This window comes from Polypterus senegalus, chromosome 10 (assembly GCF_016835505.1).
Source record: "Polypterus senegalus isolate Bchr_013 chromosome 10, ASM1683550v1, whole genome shotgun sequence".
Classification (NCBI taxonomy): domain Eukaryota; kingdom Metazoa; phylum Chordata; class Cladistia; order Polypteriformes; family Polypteridae; genus Polypterus; species Polypterus senegalus.
The window spans coordinates 127,699,015-127,711,206 of record NC_053163.1 but is presented as its reverse complement, the minus strand read 5'-3'; the positions used below and the strand labels follow the sequence as shown (position 1 = coordinate 127,711,206).

At 38.4% G+C, this 12,192-nt stretch overlaps 1 protein-coding gene across 1 annotated transcript in view; it reads left to right on the top strand.

The window, feature by feature from the left end:
• The window catches only part of upf1 (UPF1 RNA helicase and ATPase), a 43,282-nt gene that overhangs the window by 11,555 nt on the left and 19,535 nt on the right, over positions 1-12,192 (top strand). Inside the window, exons 2-10 of the mRNA XM_039766584.1 lie at positions 8,311-8,453; positions 8,557-8,646; positions 9,040-9,207; positions 9,525-9,705; positions 10,107-10,268; positions 10,395-10,479; positions 10,678-10,776; positions 10,936-11,044; positions 11,345-11,504. Coding sequence (XP_039622518.1) covers positions 8,311-8,453; positions 8,557-8,646; positions 9,040-9,207; positions 9,525-9,705; positions 10,107-10,268; positions 10,395-10,479; positions 10,678-10,776; positions 10,936-11,044; positions 11,345-11,504 — 1,197 coding nt within the window. The remainder of the gene's footprint in view (positions 1-8,310; positions 8,454-8,556; positions 8,647-9,039; positions 9,208-9,524; positions 9,706-10,106; positions 10,269-10,394; positions 10,480-10,677; positions 10,777-10,935; positions 11,045-11,344; positions 11,505-12,192) is intronic.

The following is a 12,192-nucleotide window of genomic DNA, read 5'->3' as shown; positions in this document are numbered from 1 at the left end:
AATGAATAAATAGGCCTAAATAAACAAATGAATGCATAAATAAGTCCATTAACGTATATTATTCCACTTGGTGAAATTTGCATGCACATTTATTTCAGGCTAAATAAGTCCCTTATGCGCATCAAGCCTGCATTTACTTGATAAAAAATACAGGAAAAAATTACAATTTAAAAATGGTTTTCTATTTTAATATAGCCTACTTTTCAATATAATTTATGTGATGCAAAGCATATATATATATATATATATATATATATATATATATATATATATATATATATATATATATATATATATATATATATATATATCCCTTTTTATATTTGAGCCCCTGCCCTGAGGAACTCTCTGCACGTTTTATGCTTACCGTTATGAGACTATGTTTTGGGAGTCCCAAGTCCACTTGCTTCTTGTGGAGTTCATGCTTACGTTGCCAGCTGTGTGAAAAGGCCCGACAATATTACGGCATAGTCCGAGGGCGCGCTCGGTTTTTTGCCTCTGGTCATGCAATCCATTTGTGACAGCCAAGTTTAGATTGTGACCGAAGCAGCATAGCCATGGCCAATGCAGGGACCTGATTGCGGCATGAATGTTGGCAGCGTTGTCAGTGGTTATGGCTGAAAGTTTTTCTCGTCAAGTTGCCATTCCTGAAGTGCAGCTCTGGCGCAGCAGCAAGATTGTCTGCTGTATGACTCTCAGGAAAATACGTAGTTTGGAGGCATTTGGATTCAAGTTTCCAGTCAGGTGTAATAGTATGGACAGTCAGAGACATATATGGAGTCATGTTAACTGACGACCACATGTCAGTTGTTAAGGAATAACTGTGTGACGCTGACAGCAGCACTTGAACATTGTCTCTAACTTTACTATATAAATGTGGGACGGCTGTTTGTGAGAAATATTTCCGTCCAGGCAGCTCGTACTGGGCATCTAGGACCTTTACCATGTCCGTAAGGACTTTTTCCACTGTGTGGAAAGAGACCATTTCCTTCGCCAAGTATTTTGTCACTGCATCAGTACAGGTTTTCCAACGGACACTGTCCCTTTTGTACTTTGTTGCTTTCCCGAAGGCCCCCATTATCGCCGGCTGCGTACTGGCGGTGGACCTAAATGTTGTTGGTCCTGCATCGGGAGGCGTTGAAACTGTTGCACTGAGTGAACTCGGGTCCATCCTCGCAGCAGTGAGTGGATGGTGGTTTCGTATATGCGACCTTAGGTTCGATGTATTTCCATCTCTCGCGGTCACCTTTTTGTTGCACAATTTGCAAATTGCCTCGTCCGTATTTACCGCCTCTCCCTTCTCGTTCGGCCGAAACCCGAAATACTGCCAAACTGCAGAAGTTGTGTTCTTTTTCGAGACCAGGTCACTTGGTGCGCGACTCGCCATCTTTCCCCACCTCTCTCTTTCTCCTCCACGCTGTCACGTGATGACAACCACGCATCGCATATGCATTTTAGGCATTAAATAAATTATATTTAATATTTAATCCTTGTCTCCTATATAAGTGCATTGTTTTTATGACGGTATAACGGTATTGAAACTGACACCGTTGCTATTTTTAGATCCCGCGGGATACCATATTACCGTTTTACCGCCCAAGCCTAATATCTACATACACTCACCTAAAGGATTATTAGGAACACCATACTAATACAGTGTTTGACCCCTTTCGCCTTCAGAACTGCCTTAATTCTCGTGGCATTGATTCAACAAGGTGCTGAAAGCATTATTTAGAAATGTTGGCCCATATTGATAGGATAGCATCTTGCAGTTGATGGAGATTTGTGGGATGCACATCCAGGGCACGCTCCGTTCCACCACATCCCAAAGATGCTCTATTGGGTTGAGATCTGGTGACTGTGGGGGCCATTTTAGTACAGTGAACTCATTGTCATGTTCAAGAAACCAATTTGAAATGATTCGAGCTTTGTGACATGGTGCATTATCCTGCTAGAAGTAGCCATCAGAGGATGGGTACATGGTGGTCATGAAGGGATGGACATGGTCAGAAACAATGCTCAGGTAGCCCGTGGCATTTAAACGATGCCCAGTTGGCACTAAGGGGCCTAAAGTGTGCCAAGAAAACATCCCCCACACCATTACACCACCACCACCAGCCTGCACAGTGGTAACAAGGCATGATGGATCCATGTTCTCATTCTGTTTACGCCAAATTCTGACTCTACCATTTGAATGTCTCAACAGAAATCGAGACTCGTCAGACCAGGCAACATTTTTCCAGTCTTCAACTGTCCAATTTTGGTGAGCTTGTGCAAATTGTAGCCTCTTTTTCCTATTTGTAGTGGAGATGAGTGGTACCCGGTGGGGTCTTCTGCTGTTGTAGCCCATCCGCCTCAAGGTTGTGCGTGTTGTGGCTTCACAAATACTTTGCTTCATACCTTGGTTGTAACGAGTGGTTATTTCAGTTTCAAAGTTGCTCTTCTATCAGCTTGAATCAGTCAGCCCATTCTCCTCTGACCTCTAGCATCAACAAGGCATTTTTGCCCACAGGACTGCCGCATACTGGATGTTTTTCCCTTTTCACACCATTCTTTGTAAACCCTAGAAATGGTTGTGCGTGAAAATCCCAGTAACTGAGCAGATTGTGAAATACTCAGACCGGCCCGTCTGGCACCAACAACCATGCCACGCTCAAAATTGCTTAAATCAACTTTCTTTCCCATTCTGACATTCAGTTTGGAGTTCAGGAGATTGTCTTGACCAGGACCACACCCCTAAATGCATTGAAGCAACTGCCATGTGATTGGTTGATTAGGTAATTGCATAATCCTAAGGATTATTAGGAACACCTGTTCACCTAAAGGATTATTAGGAACACCTGTTCAATTTCTCATTAATGCAATTATCTAATCAACCAATCCCACCCTGTATATTAGGGGTGGGACTCAATTAAAAAAAATTAATCTAATTAAGTAGAGGCTGTGTAATAATCTTGATTAATCGTATGTAATCACACATGAAAATTTGCCCCAAATTGTAAATGTTTTTTTTTTTTTTTTTTTATTTAAAAGGGTTTTAGTGGGCGACAGAATCAAATAATAGACATGGACAGGTTTAAAGTGCCACATACAGTATGTGTATTAGTGAGCTAAACTGACATTCTTACCAAACCTGTCAAGAGTAACAACTAACACTAAAGGCGAAGCACAGGATAAATGTGAGGATTTTGTTTGCAAGGATATAGGGCTTTGTGACAGTGTCTGATGGTAATATTCAACTTGAGAAGTACCAGGTTGACATGACATCCAAAATTAGAAAGACTAAAGTTTAAAGAGATACTGCCCCATCTGCATCGAGGTACATGTTAAAAAAGGTCAAAAACTGAGACACATTATTGTATGTGACATGCTAGAGGCAGTTAATAATTATGGATGTGCTGGCACAACTGATATTTGGAGCAAAAACTTTGAGAAAACCTCCTTCGTATCTGCTGCTATCCATTATATTAAAGAAAGCTACAGTCTTTTTTGCCAAGGGTGCTTTTTGACCCCGTTTGAAGCAAACACAATTAAAACGTGTGAAAACATTTGAAAAGTTGACTGTTACTGACAGAAAAGTGAACACAATTGCTGCCTTGCACAGCTACACCAGATTAAACTATAGTGCCCACATTCTTAACACAATCTCTGAAGTGCTTTTACACCAGCAGTGATGGAGAAAGCACAGTTTGTGGCTAATGTAAAAAAAGCTATTATACTGGACAAGACAAGGTAATGAGGTCACTCCATCAGGTCTGTGGAGACAAGATATAGTGCTGAATTCAGTGTCCCAGCAATTTAATGATTGGACACATCAACAAAAAAATACAACTGTGTTCTGTCTTCTGAAACCATTCAAAGTTGTGACGGATGATTTAGAATCAGATATTACTTGAAAGTATCAACAAACTGTTCAGCATCATCTCTTAGCCACATGCTCTACAAAGAATCAACTTTCTTATCCCAAAGCTTCTGTACCTATATATTTTATTTGAGAGTATCACAAAAGCGCAGTAACAAGAAGAGTTTTGTTATAATTTGTAATAACTGCAATTTAATGCAATTGCACTAAATGAAAAAGTGCAGTGAAGTACAGTGGTCAGGTGTTAGTAACCCCCTCTCATCTCGGGGCTTGTAAGTAGACAAGGAGATGCCTGTACGTTCACAGTGCTTTGCTTGGTTACAGTCTGCTTGTATTGTTAAGCAAAAGTATTGTGAGAAAGTGGGGAATGTTTGTTAATCTACCAGTAATATGTTGATTAGAAAAGCATATGTTTTAAACTTTGGCTTATATGTGTGACTTATACGTAGACAGCACCTACCTTCTGTGTGTGTTACACAATTTTGTGGATTGAATAGCAATTATTAACACAGATCATACTTTTTTCAATATAGAATAGTAATTGGTTGCCTACTTACAAAGCCTTTAACAAGACATGTTGCTTAAACTGCTCTTTTTATCCTTTCTGTGAAAAAGATGTGCAAACTTGCATTCAGAAATCATTGAAGTCCCATCGGAAGATCTGTATTAAATACTGATGTAGCAGAATCATCACAAAAAACGTGAAAAGAACAACTGGGCCAAATGAGGGAATCTTCAGCTACCTCCTTATACAAGATCATGTTAGACAGGCTTAACAACCATACATGATTTTTTTCCCTTAATGGAAGCAATTTGTTTCTGCGGGTGGGAGCAGGACAAATGAGGCCAAGTGTATGCGAGAGTGGGCAGTCACTGAATGGTGTACTGGGAGTGGACAGGCATGAGTTGAAGAAAAAAATCGGTTCCAGGCAAACCTCTATTCCAAGCCACACACACACACAAAAAAAAGAAAGGCACTAAAAATTCCCATTAGTGCAGCACTTGTTTGGGACTGTAAAGTGTAGCATTATAAAGGATGGAACTCTTTCAGTTGGTACAAAGATTAGTGGTATTACATGTCTTTTTGGGATTATGCTTTAAATACCAAAAATATCTCCTCACTATCAAATTCCTCTGACCCTTCTTTTGAAAAAGGTCATCATTTTTTGAGCCTTGGGGTGTCATCTTCGGTAACGCTGGATTTTTTTTTTTCCATTAACATTTTCTGTCTTCATTTTCTCTTATTTCTCTTCCGTTCCTGAAGTAATGGGGTGCACTATGGGGTTGCAGTAGTGCCTATAGCCTCTGTGCAAGGAAACGCATTTTATAAGTGTGAGTGACATTTTGAGTGCATTTTACAAGCACAAATTAATTCCATGGTATATGGCTACTGCAGTCCAAGCATTCGCACGTGTGCTGCTGCTGTCCGCTGCCGCTATGGTCAGTTCTGTGTGCGTCAACCTAACTTGATGTGGCTGTAACTATTCTAGCCAAAGATTGATTTGGTGCAGTGCTATTCTCATTATCATTAGCTTTTTGTTTTGTCTGTCCGAACATGGATGAAATGAGTTCTATCGACTTTCTTTCTAAAAACATTTAAAAAAAAATCTTTTGAGGAAAAGTTATTTCATGATAATTTTCTTCATTGTTTCATCTCCTGGCCCTAGATCATTAGTTAACCTTGTATGTTGGAATTTACTGCTTTGCAAGAGAATTAGATGTGTTTAGAAAAGCATTAATCTGAATAATAAACTACGTCTGTGTTTTTGTTATAAAGCCTTTTTCAGGAGGTTCTTCTATCTTGTTTTGGTATTTTAATTGTTGGTTTTTAAAATCAGTGTTGTACTTAAAGGAAATTAAATTATATGAATAGATTTTGGACCTAATCAGTTACTCAGTTGTTTGCATGTTTCTGTTTTCTTTCTGTAGAGTCAAATATAGGTTAGGTATTTTTTATTAAAATTATAAAGGTAATGCTTTACTATCCTTTAATGGAAAGGAATTACTTGTCATATTTTTAAAAATTCAGAGTGATGCCTTCATGGTGTATAAAATATTTGTTACACTTAACGACAAATGTCAGAAGCAAATTATAATATGCTTTCAAAACAATAACTTGCATTCCCACAAGTGCTTATCACCAAGATGAACAAGTTGGGATGTTTATTTGTATAAATCTTGGTACAAATTAATTTTTAAAGAGATTTTATTTGACAGAAAAAATAAACTGGTAAACATCCCTTTTAGGTAAAATATATTTGCACTTAAATGTAGAAATGAGTAACTTTGTTAAGAAATGTATTCAGTCAAAAGCAGCATCCGCAAGTGTAAAACATTACTTGCTATAAACTATATCTATTTTATCTATATTTTAGTTTAATTACATTGGTGGGTTTGCATTTTTCTTTCACGGTTTATCTGTACACTTTGCCAAATCAAAATATATGTTTCGTAAATAATAGCTTAAATACGTAAATTAATGCCTTTGGTCTGTGACATAATTTACACAGGCTACAATACAGCTTAAGCCTTTACAGAAAGTATCTGAGGTACTGTATGCACAGTGTAAAAATTCAGGCATATGATAATGGTATATTTTCCAAATATCACCAAGCAAAAAATGTCTACTGTATGTGTGAATATGCAAACAAGAGTGTTGTACTTTCTACAGGGCATAGCTTATTTCCTGCTATTTCTTAAAGTTGCTTTCAGTTCTCTTTTCAACCACACTTTGCTGCAAAGTTGCACTTCACTATTAGTTTTTTTTTCCCCCCTGTTTTTTGAAATCGTGATCAAGGTAGTTGTATTTCAAATTTTTGATTGAGAATGTCAGTGTTAAGTGGTTTAGACATATTCTTTTCACTTTCTGTGCCTGTTTACGCCACAACAGTTAAATGTAGGCATTATGAATTGATTGTCATTTAATTTATTAGTAGAAACCAATTGTATTTCTTGATACTAAATATAGGAATTGGACTTGCATGATGTTTTCTGAAACATCCCGTATTTGCACTGTTACTCATACACTACTTGTGTATCTGGTGGTCTTCCTTTGAAAGGTGCCATTCTAACACTTTCCAGCAAAAACTTTGTAAACTCCAGATCCTGGTTGGTAACCCCCCTAGGCAGACACGCGGTCCAGTTCCACTCTCCAGATATGACTCTGTATCTGCCACGGCCAGGTGTTATATGGGCTTCCCCTTAGCCTGGTCCAGCCACTCGGGTCCTCAACAACAAGGATCCTGCGAGCCAGATCACCCTCAGCGAATTGCGCCACATGGCCTTAGTGCTGTAACTGAAACTCCCTCACAATGCAGGTAATGTGCATCATTCTGGACACCATGAGCAACCTCTCATTTGCCACAAAGTGACACCAGCGGTACCCAAGGATTCACTAAAGAGACACATTACCATGGAGTCCATTCTTCGTCTCTGGTCACTGGATATTGTCTATATCTCACAACCGTATAGCAAGACAGGAGGCACCAGGACTCTAAAGACTTGGACCTTCTTCTTTTTGCATAGATATCAGGAGCGCCACACACACCCCTTTCCAGCAACCTCATGACTCCCCATGCTCTCACAATCCGTCCACTGACTTAATTGGAAGAGTCACCAGAGACATGAATGTCACTGCCGAGATAAGTAAACTGAATATACCATGCAGTTCGATTCTTTCCCCCCTCCCTTAAACTAGAATTGTATTCTCTGTAAATCATTTTTATTTACTAAATTATAAATCGGGAAAGTTATCTTTCAAACTAATATTCAGAATATTTATTTCTCAATTCAGGCCCGAAGTAAAACAAACTATCATTTAATGTAAAATAGCACACATCTCTTGTATACATCTGACAATGCTGAAAAATTTTGCAAATTGGGCAGGAGGCAGGAATTGGATGGCAACACTCTCCTCCTGGAAGATTATATGGGCTAGAATCCGTGCCCTTTAAGATATTTACATTTTATCTCAGAAAGGTATAAAGTCACAAAAAAAATCTAGTTACAGTTAATAACTGTAATACAATTACAACAGTGTAAACTAACACATTATGCACCTTGTGTTACTGGGAAATTTACTTAGATTGCAATAACGTACAGCTTTCTGCCACATTGTCCCCCAACTATGGTGGCAATGTGTGAAGGGACCTGATGGAGAAGGCAAGAGTGTTCGACTGAATCCTAGCTTCAGCTAGACGGAAATGTAGGGTTAGGAGCCAAGGTTTGGGATGAAAGGGAAAACAGAACAACAGAGGACACAATTCTTGTTCTGGATGAGTTGAGAAGATCTGATATGAGGTTATTTAGCCTCTGGAGGTTTAGTGTCATACAAGTACAATTCTGTAATATTAATTACTTAAACCTATAAACTACCTAACCACATTTTCTTTTTTATTACTAAATGTGTGTTTGTTATGCTGTAACTGTGCTGTGCCTACACATTTTAGGTAAATGGCCCAGATGGTGTGCTGCAGAATGGTTCAGTGGATGATGGTGTGGCCAAAGCTAGTCAGTTACTTGCTGAGCTGAATTTTGAGGAAGATGAAGAGGACACCTACTATACTAAGGATCTCCCAGTGCATGCCTGCAGGTTGGGACTTTTTTTTTTTTTTGCTGCACTTCTTGTGCACCAGTCACAAATAACAAGTGGATTTCTGCTTCTAAACATTTTTTATTTTAATTCCTCTTTTAAGCTACTGTGGCATCCATGACCCAGCTTGTGTCGTATACTGCAACACCAGTAAGAAATGGTTTTGTAATGGGCGTGGTAATACATCAGGAAGGTGAGTATATTCCTGACCTCATCTTTACAAATTTTTTTTTTCTTTTGTAACTACATAAAGAACTTTTACATAGACATTGGTTAGCCACTTAATGCAGTCATTATTTTGTCATTTGTTTACATTTTGAGGTCTTGTATCATTGTGTAGGGTTATAGCATTTAGGATTTTAGCATACAATTTTCAGTTTACAAAGTTGTGGGTTTATTCACCACTAATGATCAATCACTATGTGACTTCAAGCAAGTCATTTTCTCTATTCCTATTACACATTCATCTTTTGATTGCCTTGGTTTTTAGCCAGAATCTTGCTCCCACATTAGTAAAATATATTTTTTAAGTAATCGGTGTGTAGGTTTTGAAGCTGAAAAGTATTTTCTTCTCTGTTTAATATAGCCACATTGTGAATCATCTTGTGCGAGCAAAGTGTAAGGAGGTGACTCTACATAAAGATGGACCACTGGGAGAGACTGTACTTGAGTGCTACAATTGTGGTTGCCGCAATGTTTTTTTGCTAGGTTTCATCCCTGCCAAGGCTGACTCTGTAGTTGTTCTGCTGTGCAGGTAGGATTTCATAATTGTTCTATTGCTTTTTATGACCATAGTAACAGGTGTTTAGTTTATGATGGAACTGTAAGTTTTTGGAGCATTTATTCCCATTCCTCAACAGCTGTAGTATTTTTTGTTTCCTAATGCTATATTTTTGTAATTGAATACAGTAGAAATCTTCTACGACTTTGTTCTGAACAACAGTTTAAAGCAGCTGAATATCCAAATAATTTCAATATCTTCCACTGGCTTCTACAGTAAAAACCAATGGTTAAGTTGGTTTGCATGAAAATGACTTGTGGGTGTTGCCTTTTTTCTTCCTGATGATGCAGGCAACCCTGCGCTAGTCAGAGCAGCTTAAAAGATATTAACTGGGACAGCTCGCAGTGGCAGCCCTTGATCCAGGACCGGTGCTTTCTTTCATGGTTGGTCAAGATCCCATCTGAGCAAGAGCAATTGAGGGCTCGGCAGATCACTGCCCAACAGATTAATAAGCTGGAAGAGTTGTGGAAGGTAAGGGAAAATTGCCTTGTAAAATAAAAATGAGTGAGGTCCCATTATTTAAAGCAATAGGGTGAAGACAGATCTCATTTAGAAAATTAATGAGCATATGGTGATATGAAGGGAGAGGGAGAAAACTACTAACTGTTAAACAGGCTTAAGATTAATAAAATATCTATCTGTCTGTCCATCCATCCATCCATATATACACAATATTGTTAAAAGGTGGATTAATGGTGTGATGGAATAAATGGGTAGTGGCCAGATTGACCTGAAATTTTGGGACTGTGGTCGTGCTGGTCTGTTGCATAAAAGAATTATGAAAGAGAAAATGAACATTAGGATCTTTTGATATGACAGATGATTTTCATGCTGCTTCTGCTACGGACCTTTGCTCCATTACTATATTGTAGGAGAACCCATCTGCCACTCTAGAAGACCTAGAGAAGCCTGGAGTGGATGAGGAACCACAGCATGTTTTACTGCGTTATGAAGATGCCTATCAGTATCAAAATATTTTCGGGCCATTGGTGAAGCTTGAGGCAGATTATGATAAAAAGCTCAAGGAGTCTCAGGTAGTTCAATGATTACATTTTCCTAATTAGTTTAATTTGTAGGACACTGCTCACTGTCTGATCTGAGTAATGTATTACATACAGCCTGCAGTACAAACACCATAGTGCTTTTTCTGTTTGTTTCAGACGCAGGATAACATTACTGTACGATGGGATCTGGGACTGAACAAGAAAAGAATTGCTTACTTCACATTGCCCAAAACTGATTCAGGTAAAATTTGGAATCATTGTTAAAGCTGGTGTTGGTAGGTTTTGGTTAGTGGTGTCACTTCACAGGCTATGCATATTGTATATGTGCTTTGCTAAGAAGTAGTGGAAATCTTCCAGCTCCATCTAATAACCTAGCAAGACTAAGCCTGCAGGGTACTACATTTTATAGCTATTTATATATTTATCTATTTTGCTTTAGATATGCGTCTCATGCAGGGTGATGAGATCTGTCTACGCTATAAAGGAGACCTGGCTCCACTGTGGAAAGGGATTGGACATGTCATCAAAGTTCCAGACAGTATCCTTCACTAATAAGATCAATTACATTTTATTGGAGGGAGATTCTTAATGGGGTACAGGTCACATATATCTTTATGGTGACTCCCAACATTTTAATTTGCACAATGCAATATGCATTATAGAGTGTTTGAATTGCATTCCTTAAGTCTGCTTTAAGATTATGGGGATGAGATTGCAATTGAACTGAGGAGCAGTGTCGGTGCACCTGTTGAAGTGCCACATAATTTCCAGGTTGACTTTGTGTGGAAATCGACATCTTTCGATAGGTGAGTTAAAAGATAAAATAAAGTAACATTGTGCCCCTGTCATCAAAAACCTGTTTAATGAGACTGGTATTCATGACATGATTCTACAAAGAATAGAATGTTGACAGGTTTGCACACGGTCTTTTAAAAAGTGAGAGTTGTTAATATTTTGCTGCAATATTGAAAAAGCAAAATAGTGTATGCCCCAAGATTAAAAGCTTGGTTGAAAAATTATTTTTGTGCATTTATTGTAAGGCAAGTAAACATTGTTTAATCACTTTAATCAATTTTCTTTCTTCTATTGTTTGTTTTTCCATGAAGAATGCAGAGTGCTCTGAAGACATTTGCTGTAGATGAGACATCAGTGTCAGGGTATATTTACCATAAATTGCTGGGACATGAAGTGGAGGACGTCATCATCAAGTGTCAGTTGCCAAAGCGCTTCACCGCACAGGGCTTACCAGACCTCAATCACTCTCAGGTATGTCTACCTAGCTTTGAAAAATAGACCTGTGAAGACATCTATTTAATATATTGCCACATTTGTGTTAATTACATTTATAATAGTGCTTTTCTAACCAGCTCAAAGCTTTACATAGACAGCGAGGAACCACTTCAACCACCACCAGTATGTAGCATCTACCTGGATGATGTGATGGCAATCATTTTTGCACGTGTACACTCACCACACATTAGCTATGAGGTGGTGAAAGGGGTGAGTGTGTGAGAGAGAGAGAATTAGCCAGTAAGGTATAGGGGGTTTTTTGTTGGCTAGAATAAACAGGCCATGATGGATAGTTTTAGTCAGGCCACTAGATATCACCAGACAAGTTATTGTTGAACTGAACCGGTTGGGTTGTTGCCAAGTCCAAATGGTCCATCCCTTCCTAAATATCCAAAATAAAAAGAAACCATTATGATGTGTTATGCTGAAGCAGAGCATATTAAGCAATGCTTTACCCTGGTATGCTCATTGTTCGTGACATTTTCTTCTCCTAAAACACGATCACTTCAAGTATTTTTGATATATTGCCCTGAAGTTTTAAATGGTTGAACAAATTTCAGTGTTCTGTTTATAGTCAAAACTAGCTTTCTACCTGGGTTTTCCAGAAGAAAAAAAAGGTAAAATTATAAAAAGCAGATCTGACACTTCTGACCGTCATGTTGTG